The following is a 14,298-nucleotide window of genomic DNA, read 5'->3' as shown; positions in this document are numbered from 1 at the left end:
GTTCACATGCAGACCATGCACTGCCCCCCCCCCCCACCACTAGCACCACGGCAGTCAGCAATTACAACTCAAGCACTTTATTTTAATGGCTACTTTTCAGGTTTATTGTTTTCTTAAATTATTTAAATGTGTTGACAAAGCACATTTAGTGATGTCTTATAATATGTCCCTGCAGAGGTAACCATATGCAGTGCACCCATCCATATGATGCACAATGCACACATCATTTGGGAGATATGAATGTAAGATGACTGCAGAAGTGACACTGATCTTGGTTTTTGTTTATTATTTTTAAAGAAATAGCCGAGCAGATTATGAAAACAAATCCAGTGTCGCAGGGTTTTAGATTTTTATGATGTAAATTGAGGAAGCAAATACAGCATTGGCTCCAAATGTTGGCTCAAAAGAATCGGCAGCCTCTATTGGTCATCGTCTAAGGCTGATTAAAAAATAATCAGAATGGGCACTAAAAAATCCATATCGGTCGATCCCTACTGTGTAACGTACAGTTGTTCCTGTGTGTCTCTACAACATGTAAAGTTAAACTGATAATCACAATCACTTAGATCATTAGATCATGTGTAAAAGCTTCCTGTATGCGTATTGGCTCATTGAAGCTGAGGAGATTTACGCCTTAGGTATTGAAATTTGGAACTAAATGACAAGGCATTTTTCCATACCTCAATACTAAGGAGGCAATTTTGGCCAGTGTCTAAAATGTTTTTAAATTCGGTACCCAGCCCTACCCCTCGTGTGTTGTATTAATAGTGAATCATGGATGTGAAAGATTCCCTTTTGGATAAAAAGGAAGTTCACCCTGACGTCCTTTGAACTTTCACAACAAGTTGTTTCTTAAATCACAGTGCTTTAACTCTCGTGCCAACCCTTGTATTTAAGGCTTCAAAACCAATGCTTGAGGCCATTCTCCTGCTTGTCAACAGTATTGCCACTCTGTTTCAGCATGTGTTCAAACAAAATGTGGAAGAAATGTACTGTTATTTGACTTAATTATTTTGAGAATTCTCATGTTATTAGGTAGGTGTTGATGCTCCTCCAGCAGCCACAAGAGAGCGATGTAGAGCTGTGGGAAGTCTTCAGAGATGGCTGTTATTTTACACACTCAGTAGAAAGTAATTTGGGTATTTTTTCAGGTAGGCTACCTAGAGATATTAAATAATGGTCGGTTTGCATGCCTCTAATTCCAATTATTTTGTGTGTAATTTATATGCATTTTCCAAGTTCTAAAAAGGCACTGTCTTGATTATGCTGATCATATCAGAGATATGAGACATGCTATTAGAAGCACAGATGTTGGAACGACTTCTGATGAACAGTTATATTTGAAGATATATACTGTGTTTAGAATGTAAGCCTACAACATTTAGTTTTCAGCTAATTAACATTGTTTTATGCTCATGTCTTTGGAATTGTTTGTAAATCCTTATTTTTGTTGATGATGACCTCTGGGCAGAGCTCCGAGACACAGAGAGATTAAGATGTTGGCCTTGTTCCCAGTGGTCTTCCTGCAATAAACTGATTTACATACACAAATCCCTTTAAATCTTTATGAGCTTTTCGCTGGACTGAACACTTCATCATTCACTTCCATTTTTGACAGAAAATGCCTCAAACTGATTAATCGATTATTAGTCTTGCTTTGCCAGACCTTCCTCCACAGCGCTGCGGAGGAGGGTCAGGCTAGTCCACATAGCATGGTTTCATTGGCTTTATTTTAAACCAATCAAAATCGTCATGGCCGGCGCTAAATACTGCACGGAGCCCCGGCGCCTCTGTAAAATAGCCTCGGGAAGGAACTTGTTTTGGTGGAATGTGTGCGTTGAAATGTTGTTTTAGCCGTGCAACAGAAAACTCAGATTGAACAGATGGTCTAGCTAGCTGTCTGGATTTACCCTGCAGAGATCTGAGCAGCAGTTAACTATAGTCCTCAGAAATGAGACTAATTAATTATCAAAATAGTTGACGATTAATTTAGTAGTTGACAACTAATCAATTAATTTTTGCAGCTCCAATTTACAGTGCCAATTATTATTTTAAGCTGACTTTGCCTTTAACATTCTGACACTCATCGGGAAAGTAGATAGTCCATCAAGTCTGACACGTTTACTATAACATTCTTCAAATATTTAGTAAGACTTTCTAGTGAGTGTTAATACTAATGTCTACTGGATCAGTTGACAACGTTGCAGGGTTTTCTTTAGGATCTAAAGAGACAAAGCAAGTGCCATGCTGAAGGAGAAGAAATACCAACCATGGGGATTCTTCAAAATATGGTGACCCCAAAAAACTGGACCTATCATTATTTTCATCAACAATGAGTGGATAATTATCAATCACCTCATCAGTTTCCATAAAAGGCATTCAGCTTTTGGTTTTGTTTTTACTGCCAGCCCAGCAATGTAATATATGTTTTGGTTCACCCTCTTCGCTGCCAACACCACTGTAGGCAGGCAGCTGTGTTCTGCTCTGACAGACCCACTGCACACTGTCCAGCACCAAACAGCACATAAACACAGTATGATGACTATAGGTGGAGCATTCAGCAGCTAAAGAGACCTAAAACAGAGCCTGAAGGAGAGTGAGCAATGGGCTCACATTTGTTAGGTGCAGTGGTGGAAGAAGTTTTCAGATGTTTTACTTAAGTAAAAGTACTACTAATAAAAATATGTTGTTACAAGTAAAGTCTTGCATTGCAAATGCACTTAAAATATATTAAAAGTAAAAGTACTCGTTACAGAAAAATCCCCCCTTTTGAAAAACTGGAAACAAAACAGTTCTGTGTTTAATTGTCTAATCATTTCAGCTGGACTTACAGGCCTGTATATTGGTGGGTAGTTTATATAAAACATCATATTTCATAAACTATATGTGTTTTGTGTACACAAATCTTAATTTGTAAAGTAAAAAGTAACTAAAGTTTAAGAGCTCAAATTAATGGAGTAAAAAGTACAACTTTTCTCTCTGAAGTGTAGCCGAGTAGAAGTAGAAAGTGGCATGAAAAGAAAAGACTAAATAATCACAAGTAGCCTATCTTAAAGTTGTACTTTGTTACATTCCACGATGGGTTAGGTGGCGGAGACAGACTCCAACTGAAGACGACTTTAAGGAGACATTGTCTATCAGTGTAGGCTGTTTGTAGCTTGTTTCGCTGACCCCAGGTGACCAAATACTCTAACAATCTATTATGCCTATAATTGCTCATATTTACCATTGATAAAGCCTTTGGTTACAACTTATACACATAATACATAATTTAATGTCTTACATTTTAGTCCTCATTGTACTTTTAGGAAACCTTTTTTGACTTTAGTTTTATCAGTTAACAGGTAGGCCCATTATTTATTTAATATTTAATAATGCAATTATTTGATTTAGGCTTTATAAAGGCTATTTAACGTACTGTGAATTTCTATAACATTTCTACAGTAGGCCTATTTTCAAACTTTTTACGCCATAATACCACAGGTTAGGTTAGACGGGGCTAGGCTACTTTTAGCCAGATTTAGCTTAACTAACTTAAGCTAGCTAGAACTGGTTTAGTGAATCCACTTCGGATATGTGGCAACTCTGTAATAATAGGGCATGCATATCATAGTTAGCCTAATAGCTTATTAACAGTGACACACAAAAATGCCGATGACATTTTTGTGTGTGTCGACATTAATGACAAAATGAAAAGTCAAGGTATACACCGTCATTACGTGCTCAGCCAATCAGGCAGAGGTGTCATGTTACTGCTGCTCTCCTCCTCTGGGTCTGTCTCAGCTGCTGAGACCCATTCCCAGTCTCTCTGTCTCTGTCTCTGTCTCTGTCTCTGTCCGACATTAAACCATGTTGCCGACCGAGTCCGGGGACAGTGAGGTTCCTCGGTGTCACTCGAAAACCAAACCAAACGACTCAACACAGCGGGCATGACATGACGTTTCCCCGCGGAGTATAACCAGACTACAACACCGAGGACTAAAAGGACACGACTAAGGTGAGTAAAAGTTGTCTTTTTGCTGAGGTCGATTGCTTGACTCTTGACCATCTTTTGTGGTTCTAACCAGCAGCAATGTCAGGAAGTGTTTGTACTGACTCCAACTTTGATGAAAGTTTTCTGCAGGGTTTGTTCTGTAGGCTACGCAGTGGAATACCTGGTTAGAAGACATGTTACTGTTCATTCTGTAATTGTAGGAAAGTGGAATATACAGATTTTACAATCCACAGTGACTCTGCATGGACTACAAAACTGTAATGTCACTCCATATGTAATATGTATATGCATATTGTTTTGACAGCCAGGTATAGGAGTGGAGAATGTACAGTAACATACAGATGAATAACAAATGATGTTATGAGGAAACTTTCATAAAACCAAACTCAGTTTCAGTAGCTACCTGTGGAGCATTGTTGACAGGGACGACCCTGGCCAATTTGGTGCCCTAGGCAAGATTTTAGCTGGGACCCCAGCAGCCAATTCCACCCCCAACATTGTGTTTATACACTCATGAAGAAAGGTTTATGGCTTTAAAACCGTATTAAAGAAATAATGCTACGTCCCCCGGCAACTTAGAATATTGGGCCTGATATAGGCTATGTATTTATGTTGTGTGGGCTTTGGAGTGCCCGTGGCGCCCCTATAGGAATGGATGGCGCCCTTAGCACTTTGGCTATAATGCCTATGTTAAAAGCCGGCCCTGATCATGAAGCTGGAGGCTTTGGGAGTTTTCTGCATGTTGAGTTATACAGATCGAAAGTTATCATCCTCTTATCTGTAGTAAGTGTAGTATTTATTTATTTAATGGTGCTTGCTTAAATGGTGGCTCCACTAATCCTGCAGAACCATTGCTGAACCTGCACTTGGCAGCAGAATTTTTAAAGTTCATTACGGTCAAGTAAGACTGTGCTACTTATTAGGCCCAAATACCTCAAGCATTTTCAGACAATATAAGGCTTCTCCTAAAAGTACATACAGGTGCATGGCTATACATCACACACATTGGACAGGGATTTCTAAGTATTTTCTCCCGGGAATACGACTTCCATGTGTCTCTAAAACTGCAGTTAGTTTTCTGATTGATTTACTGACTGTACAAAAGTGTGTGTGGGTGTGTGTGTCTCTGTGTGTCACACACACAGATAATATATATATATATATATATATATATATATATATATATATATATATATAAGAAATCTGTGCTGAAATAAATGCATCAATAAAATACCACCCCCTGCCCTCCCAAGCATAAAGGCTATCCTCCCTTCAGCAATAATACATACAGTCCCTTGCTGGTTTATTTGCCAGGTATTTCTCCACTATCAGGGCCCTACGTTATAAGAACATAACACATTGCAGCATCTCCCCATTACCTTCCACTGATCACTGATAGGGGATTGTTTTTCCTTCAGGAGTACGTAATACCCATCTGAATCTGACAGAACACAACATACTCTCCTGCAGCCCAGTTCTTAGCCCTCTCTGTTCCTTCTAAATGAGCAGTGAGTTGAAGTTTATCGAGGTAATAAAGGGGCCAATTTCCTCATTTAAGCTGCTTCGGAATCTGTTAGAGAGATTAGTTCAACTGCAAGACCATAGATTTCTGGCACAAAGAGCCATGTTACATGCTGCTTTGTAGAAATGAATCAGCAGTAAGGGAGTGAAGGGACCGTCCACACCCACAACGATAACTTTAACGATAACTATAAAGCTATAGTTTTTAAAACGACAACACTGAAGAACGATGTCGTTGGGACAATTTTCAACACAATTTGATGAACTCACTGAAAACACTGACAGCCAATGAAAATCTATCTGAGTTTACGACATGGCACGGCGGAATGAGTTCACAAAATATGTAGGATATTACTACAGACGCTCTTGTAATCGTAATGTCTGCTGTACGTATTATTATCAGCTGGAGTGTTCAGAGTGTGCTCAGCAGGGTGGATGCTCACATCTTTATTGTTGTATAGACTACTGGTCAAAAGTTTGGGTTTGCTTAGAAATTTCCATTGTACTCCATTATAGACAGAATACCAGCTGGATCAGTTGCATTGTTTTTTTTTTAACCAGGTTTGCAGTTTTCAGATTTCATGATGTGCTTACATAAAGGGAAAACAAGTTCTCCAATGTTTTTCTAGTTTTTTTTAAAAATAATATCAGATTAGTAAACAGAATGTGCCTTTGGAACATTGGATGAATGGTTGCTGGTAATGGGCAATGTACATATTGTATTAAAGATCAGCCACCCACTCAGATCAGCGGGTATTTGTCTATAATGGAGTGCTATGGAAATTTGTAGGTGACCCTAAACTTTTGACCGGTAGTGTATATATAGTTATAGTTTAGGCCTGCACGATGAATTGTTATAAAATCGTAACATTCGATTCACCCCTGTTCGCGATGTCATTTGACATACCTTCAAAAATAATCCTGGCAGCGAATCGTAATATCAATTTTAAGATAAAAAATTGTGATTTATATTTTTCCCCGAATCGTGCAGGCATAGTTATGTTTATAGTTGTGTGACTGCTTTTACGTAGGTGCGTTTTATTTAATCGTCCTTGTGGTGTGTTTCAAATCTTTCTGCTTTAAACATCTGGGCCTTCTGGGATTTTACAAACCCGTTTTAAAGTAAACTCTCGCCGAACCACTTCTCTTTCAATGTTCAAGGCAGAACTGAGAACTTCCCAGCTTTGTAAGAAGTGATGTCATCTTGGCTGGACAAGGGAGCAGCTACTCAGGTTACCGGTGTAAGAGTAAACTGTCCCTGTGGGGGATGTTAACACTGAATGCTTTCACAGCAGCAGCGCTAGTGTCTGCTGTCATCCTGCAGCACGGCATGAACTCAAACACACGGTTCAGCTGCAGAAACCTCCGACTCAGGGTTTGCTTTTCCTATTTCTGCTAGCTGACCTGAAAATCTGCTTCATGCGTTAATTTGGACCATGTCGGTGAGCTATGTATCTGCCAAAAGCCTTATTGAAATGAATTGGACAATGTGGCTTCTTTCATCCTTGCCAAATGTCATGCTTTAGGGTGTGGGTTAGTTGCACATAATGCCAGATTTACCACATAGGGCTAATATGAGTTGCAAAAATGAAAATAGGTAATATTCATGGAGGCATCATTTTCTGCCTTTTATTTAAATGTTTTAAATCTATGGTGCTTAGTTTCTGTCCCTCCCATGAGGAATTCTAAGTGATGACAACAAAACTGCCGGCGGGTCCACATGATACAAGTCTTCAGTGATCACCACCCCACCCCTCCTCCACACAGTTGCTAGTAACCAAGGAGGTAATGGATGATTAAAAAAACAAGATGGACTCTTCAGAAGAGATATGTATCTCAGAAAACTCTGAGTCGCACTATAGCTTTAAAGCGCTCAGATCTGTTGGTTAAATCAACTAATCGTTTTAGTTGGAAAAAAATGAGTGTTAGTTGACTTAGGATTTCTTTAGTGGAGCACAGCCTTAGATTTTGGTGCTTTTGTGCGACGTTTTCACAGAGAGGGTCTGGGGCAGCGGGGCATGTTGCCTGGTTGGTTATCCAGTCTCAGTTCCAGCCAGGCTTGGGCCAAAGTCATTTAAATCCACTTACCGGTGTGTGTTTACCCTTTGCTTGTCTTTCATATCTCCTTCATGACTCAACAATAACAAGCACTGGTATACTCTTGGTAATCAGACTATTTCCCGTCCTTTTTGAAGCTCCCACCATATCAGCTCATCATCTCTCCTCTCTCTCGATGCCTTTTAAATCTCAAAAATAGAAGTTATGTGGAGACATTTCCTATCTCTTCCCTGGGCTGGACCCACAGTCCTGGTACTAATTTAAAGGGGAGTAGCCCAGAGACAACAGCCCCAGGCGTTTCTCAGTTGACCTTTAGTGTGGAAAGTTGGGGCCGGGCGGTGCGCAATGATTTAGTCCATTGGCACTGCTAGTTGGATTTGTTTGATGGTGATTTTGAGCGTTTGCATGTTTCTACTGCAAGACTCCTAAAGCTGTGATTAGAGGTTAGGCTGGTGGTCAGGATGGTGTTTGACTGACAGACCATTCATAAACATTTCATGGAAAAAAATAGAAGTAATCCTAACCTTCTGTCCTTAAGTGAAAAAAGCCATGACTGTGTAGATTCCTTCTCTAACCAGCACAACATGGGGCGGTCGGTTCAGCTGAACTTACAGAGAACCGCTGACCCAAATTCTGCTGTGTACGCACCCACGCACGCACACACACACGCACACACACACACACACACACACACACACACACTCTCACACGTGTGGAGCTGTTTAAGGAATAGCCTTGCTGCTTAAAGTCAGGACAGAAAATAGCCAAAGTCAGTGCATTCAAATCAAATTTCATCCCTCCTTCCTTTCATCCCTCCCTCTGTCCTGTAGACACACACACACACATACACACACACGCCCACCATCATCTGGTTTGTCTCAGGGCAATAACATGACCCACGTGTGGGAGTTCTTATCTGCAGCTGCCTGCAGCTCGCTCTTCTGACAGCAGCATGGAGTCCTGTTAGCCTAACACTCTTCACTGGATCTCACAATGGACACTGAAGCACACATAGTTATCAGCAAAAGAAAAATACAGTTACATGACTTTTTCACTTTTATTCGGTAGAGCAGAGGTCTTCAACAGGGGGTCCGCGACCCCTAGGGGGTCCGCGGAGGTACTGCATGGGGGTCGCGAAAGTTTTGGTTGATTAGACTTTTTTTTTTATATTATTATCTTAGTATTGAATGCACAATAACAAGGTACATTTACACGTGACACTAGTTCTGGGTCTTAATGTTCTTAGGTATCTTGTTCTCGAGCTTTGGTGCCGTCACTGCAAAGCTTTTATCTGCTGTAGTTTTAAAACTGGAGTCTGGAACAGACAAACTACAGATGCTAGGGCAGGAAGAACCTTAAAGGTGATAACACCTACAGTGCATAGGCCATGGTGTGATGTGGTACCTTAAAACCTGGCTGTTCAGCCTTTTCTGTTAAAGATATAATATTAAATATTTCTTAGGTAATTTTAGGTAACTAGGGCCACAGCTTCCCATGAACATAGACCATGGGTCTTTGTAGAAAACATTACACTACACAAATATGCGTGTGATGTCACTGATGCCAAAGTCTTATCATAGTGTGCCATCAACAGTCAAATAATGTTGTATGGACCAAAGTACGGAGTGGGGATTGGTAGCTTGAGGGATGCCAGTTCACCTCCTGGGCACTGCCAAGGTGCTCTTGAACAAGGTACCCTACCTGATTTGTTTAATTTAAATAAAATTTAAATTAAAAGAGCTAAGAGAGCTAGAGAGAGTAAAAGTTCTTTGTGTTAACAGTCCACCTTTAAATAAACATTAAAGGAATTGTTCAACATTTAAGGAGAAGAACTTATTGGCTTTCTTACTGTGTGTGATGAGATGGATATCAATGTTCTCGTCTAACTCTCTGCAATTAAGCCAACAAGGACATTTCCTAATATGTTGAACTACTGCTTTCATTAGTGCCACTTTCTAAATATCTTAGGCACCCATTATTAAGGGTTTGTAAAGTGTAATTACTTGTTAATTACTGGTTAATAAAATGTTTTACTAAGGCTTGATGAGTTGTAATCTATCTTTCCCACAAATTGGAAAATGGCCCAAATCATCTCTATTTTTAAATCTGGTGATTGTACTCTTGTCTCAAACTACAGACCTATTGCTATACGTCCAGTAATGTCTAAGTTGCTTGAAAAACCCGGTATAAACAGCTAAGTTCCCACCTTGAAACTAACAACTGGCTCAGTGACTGTCAACACGGTTTTCGTGCAAAGAGATCAACCATGTCGGCATTACTACTCCTCACTGAACAAATACGTGGCTCTCTTAACAAAGGTCACATCACTGGAGCTGTTTTTATTGACTTTCGTAAAGCTTTTGACACAGTGAACCACCAAATCTTGCTTAATAAACTTCACTCATTCAATTTGTCATCATCTGTGATAGAAATGCTTTCGTCCTACCTGATGAACAGGTTGCAAGTTGTTAAAATAAATCATGCAAAATCCCAACCTGAAATCTCTGATATGGGCGTTCCAAAAGGCAGCATTCTTGGACCCTTACTTTTTCTTTTGTACATCAATGATTTCCCTCAAGTGTGTAATCATTCAAAATGTCTACTGTATGCTGACAATAGTGTGATTTTTCTCTCTGAATCAAATCCTGATGTCATAAATTCTAAATTATCATCTGACCTTCATCTTATACACGACTGGTTGACAAATTATCATTTAACCATCAATGTTCAGAAAACTGAATGTATGTATTTTTACTAATCCAGAAAATGTCTTTCTTTTACTGATCCTACTACTTTTGCTAACCAAGAAGTTGTTGTCACAAAGACTTACAAATATCTTGGTGTGCTACTTGGTTCTTACATTACATACTAGGAACATGTGTCTACTTTAACAAAAAAGTTGAATCAGAAACTTTATGTTTATAATCAGATCAGATCATATATTTCTTCTTCTGTTTCTGAAACCTACTCACATGCAATTGTGTTTTCAACTATGTCCTACTGTCTTCCCATTCGGTCACTTACCACGAAGGAAATCACTGAACCAATAGCACGACTATACCATCTAGCCCTCAAGATTCATTGTAACCTTCCAAAGTGGTCTCACCATTGTATTGCACTCGAATGCTCTAAGGCTTTAACTTATGAAAACTTTCGAAACAGCCACGCAATTACATTTTATTTTCAGATTCGAAATTCCGCCTTACCAGCATTTGTTGCACTTTTTCCAACACACGTGAGACCAGGTCGCCTCACTAGGTCGGTCTCGCAGGTAATTATCCCAGTTCCCCCATATAAAAACAACTTTGGTCAGAAATCTTTTTTTTATACATATACAAAGATTTGGAATGACATTCCATATCACATCAGAACTCTATCATCCATCACATATTTCAAAAAGGCATACAAACAGCTTCTTCTTAAATTTTCTTAATGTATTGTCCAAGCCTTGTTTGCACTGTCCGTATGAGTCTAGCCCAGCTGATGTCTAGTATAAATGTCTTTGACCGTATGTAACTGTATTGGCTGTTTTCAGTTGTCGAAATTTATTTTTCTATATCGATGTCTTTTATTAATGTCTGTCCTGACGCGCTGTAACCATGTTTTATGTGTCTGCAGAGCAGGAACCTGCTGTTTTTAAACTGAGTCAGGCCCGTTTTTATATTGTAATGTAATTGTTACTTTTTCTAACTTTCCTGTATAATAGATATATGAAATGAAAATAAGCCACTAATAAGAAAAATACATCTAGGAAAAGGATCAATAATCAAAGTTAAATATGATCTTTTAATGATACTGAAGACGTGCCAATAACAACTCCCATATCTTTGTTCTTTTTATCTTATGAACTGTCTCTATGCTGCGGAGCCAGAGGGCTTTGTTGCTTCTGTAAGCAGTCCAAAAAATGACTATAGTGGGGGTGGGGGGTGGGGTCTTACTTACTGTACGAGATTAAAAAGTCCACGTGGGGACTGATGGATGAATGGCGCATCTTCCCCGGTTTCCAAGGACTGTGAAGCCTTTGCCAGGAGCGGAAGGGTTGTCCTAATAGTTGTTGCCTGGCTGTAGAGAAAGGGGGGAGACAGTGACGCCAAAATAGGAGGTGGAGGGAGGATGGACAAATAGACACTGATAGAGAAATAGACAGAGAGATAAACCGAAGAACCCAAACCCTAAAACCTTCTTTTATGGTGGAAAAGAAGGGCAGCTGTGCTGAAACACTGAGGGCATAATGGAAAATGAATTATGTACTGTATGTAAGAGCACATGGGAACAAAATATAGGAAAAAGTGATCTTGAAATGTGAGAAAAGGGAGGAAACAGGAGAGACCAGTAATGAGAGGACAGAAGTCCAGGCCAAAAACAAGCTGAGGATTGCAAGGAGATAAAAGAAAAAAAAAGATTGAGGCAATTATCTGAGATGAAGGAGCAAGGGAAAGGGGGGGGGGGGGGGGGGGGGGGGGGGGGGCGGCAAAGACAGAGGAGGCAGGAAAACGAAAGGAGAAGAAGAGGTGATTGTGTATAAAGAAAGAAGAGACGGAGGGAGAGGAGAAAGAGTCCCAATGAAAGCAGACCAGCACCTCCATATTTCTGGCTGTGGCCAAAGCAGGAATTTCCTCTGGTTGCACCACAGCTGAAGTGTCTGGACTGAAACGTATTTTTTGACACACAGAGCCCTGGCCCCTGCAGACGCTGCCCCAGACGTAAGAGTTACCCAGTCCTGTGGACAGGAAGACAACATGGCCTCCGGCTTACCGCCCGGGAGTCCTCCCAGCGGCCTCACCGACAGGAGCGGGAGCTTCTTTAAGGTAAGGACTGATGAATGGATGACTTTGCTGACTTTTCTTAAGCCCACTAAGAAATATATAAACCACATCACTTCCTGCGTACCAAATGGGTTTTTGTTAGGAAAGGCTGACTCAGTAATTGGTGTTTAAAACAGGAAACAAAACTCCCAAACATTGGCTTAAATCGCTAGACTTATACTGCCACTAGTCTCGCATCGCCAGACCTCTCTCCACAGCGCCGTGGAAGAAGGTCTGGCAACTGGAGCACACACTTCTTGATATGAGGAAAAACAGGTTGTTTGCCTTTATTTATTTCATCTGCCTTCAATCCTCACTTCCCAGGGTACAAAGGTTGAATTTGTTTCTAAGTACAGATATCTTGGTATTTTAATATATAATTCTCTTTCATTTACACTTCATATTTAGCAGCAAAACGATTAAAACTTAAACTAGGGGTTTATTTCAGAATTAAATCCTGTCTCTTGTTTAAATCTATAAAGAGGCTGGTTGCTGAGACTTTTATGTCTATACTTAACCATGGTGATGTTTTATACATGCACACATTGTCTCAGAGGTTACATGCACTAGACACTGTATAATCTAATCTAATCTACACCGTGGATCTCTAAGCCTCGTCACCCACTCACCATTGTGAACTGTATGAACATGTCGGATGGTCTTCTCTATCAACAAGGAGACTTCAACACTGGCATATCTTCATGTACAAGGCTACTTCCATCCTACCTTGCCTCAATATTCTACCAACGGGCGTTTTCAAAAATGTTTTGAATTTTTGGGCTTCTGATCTTCTACAGATTGTGAACATGTCTCTTCTCTCAGCTGTTTTTCCACAAGCTCTGAAAACTGCAGTCATCGAGACACTATTAAACAAGAACAATCCAGACACGTCACTAATGAGCAACTATAGGCCGATATCAAACCTTCCATTTTTTTTTTTAATTATTGAAAAGCGGTCTTTTTATTATTTTAATCTTTTTATGTAAAGCACTTTGAATTGCCCTGTTGCTGAAATGTGTTATGCAATGAAGCGGCTCTGCCTTGCCTTGACTTGCCTTACCTTCTGACCTTTATCAGTGTAAATAGCATCAGGACCTACAGTCTTTGTTCCCAGGATCTTTTCCTTCTGTCTTTTCTAACGGTCAGAACTGAGCTGGGGAAAAAAGATGTTTTAATTTTGCTGCTCCCTCTACATTGAACAAGTTACAGAAAATCCTGAAACTTAATGAGCTGCTCTCATTGGTCGCTTTTAAGAGGATGTTGACTGAGTTGGATGCAGCCACATCTGGCTGCAGATGTTTTTCCTGATGTGGGATTTGCTGTTCCAGTTGTTTTATGTTTTTAGTGTTTTTGTGTTTGTGTATATGTGTGGTTGTACGGCTGCCTGTCTTGGCCAGGACACTCTTTCTTTTAATCTCAAGAAGTCTCTTCCTGGTTAAATAAAATAAATAACATTTAAATTAGATGGATACATGGTTAAACCTCATTTGCTCTTACTAGTTTATTGCCGTGTGGATTTTGTCTGTAGGAAATCTATCCCCCCAATCAGTCCCAAAACCTCCCTGTTAAGGTTTTTTTTTCCAGTACATGGCACCTTCTCGCTTCGCCCTCGACCTGGTCGCGGTGCCCTGTCCTCCTTTTTCCATTGCAGATTATTACCGCCTCAAGCGAGCGTTGCTGGTCATCAAAGTGCCGTGACCTAACTCAACACAGGTGTGTTTTTTTGTTTTTTTTATCCCCTACATGGGGCTTTTACAACAGCTGGAAGCCAAATTAGTTTCAAAAGAAGCAGGAGGCAGCAAAAAACAAAAAACAAAACCCTGCTGGCTATTCCGTTTGTTCAATATATATATATATATATATATATACACTCACCGGCCACTTTATTAGGTACCCCATGCTAGTAACGGGTTGGACCCC

The 14,298-nt window shown here is 40.0% G+C and overlaps 1 protein-coding gene and 1 long non-coding RNA gene across 5 annotated transcripts in view; one reads left to right on the top strand and one right to left on the bottom strand.

Annotated features, from left to right (window-relative positions):
* LOC117953414 (ras and Rab interactor 2-like) overlaps positions 1 to 14,298 on the top strand; it is a 59,444-nt gene that overhangs the window by 5,015 nt on the left and 40,131 nt on the right. For 2 of the 4 annotated variants that reach the window (XM_034886414.1, XM_034886440.1), the window contains exons 1-2: positions 3,764 to 3,997; positions 12,263 to 12,381. In XM_034886414.1, coding sequence (XP_034742305.1) covers positions 12,313 to 12,381 — 69 coding nt within the window. In that variant the 5' untranslated portion in view covers positions 3,764 to 3,997; positions 12,263 to 12,312. Of the gene's footprint in view, positions 1 to 3,763; positions 3,998 to 12,116; positions 12,382 to 14,298 lie in introns of those variants that run through there. The other 2 variants (XM_034886432.1, XM_034886424.1) reach the window with 2 other exon arrangements.
* Positions 3,395 to 12,278, bottom strand: LOC117953732. Its single transcript, XR_004658672.1, has 4 exons — positions 12,244 to 12,278; positions 10,114 to 10,118; positions 3,711 to 3,992; positions 3,395 to 3,585 (listed from the first exon to the last, which is right to left on the bottom strand). It is a non-coding gene; the product is annotated as an uncharacterized LOC117953732 (long non-coding RNA).

The sequence above is a fragment of the Etheostoma cragini genome, chromosome 2 (assembly GCF_013103735.1).
Source record: "Etheostoma cragini isolate CJK2018 chromosome 2, CSU_Ecrag_1.0, whole genome shotgun sequence".
NCBI lineage: Eukaryota > Metazoa > Chordata > Actinopteri > Perciformes > Percidae > Etheostoma > Etheostoma cragini.
Note: the sequence above shows the minus strand (reverse complement) of the source record. Positions and strands in the feature narration are given on the sequence as shown.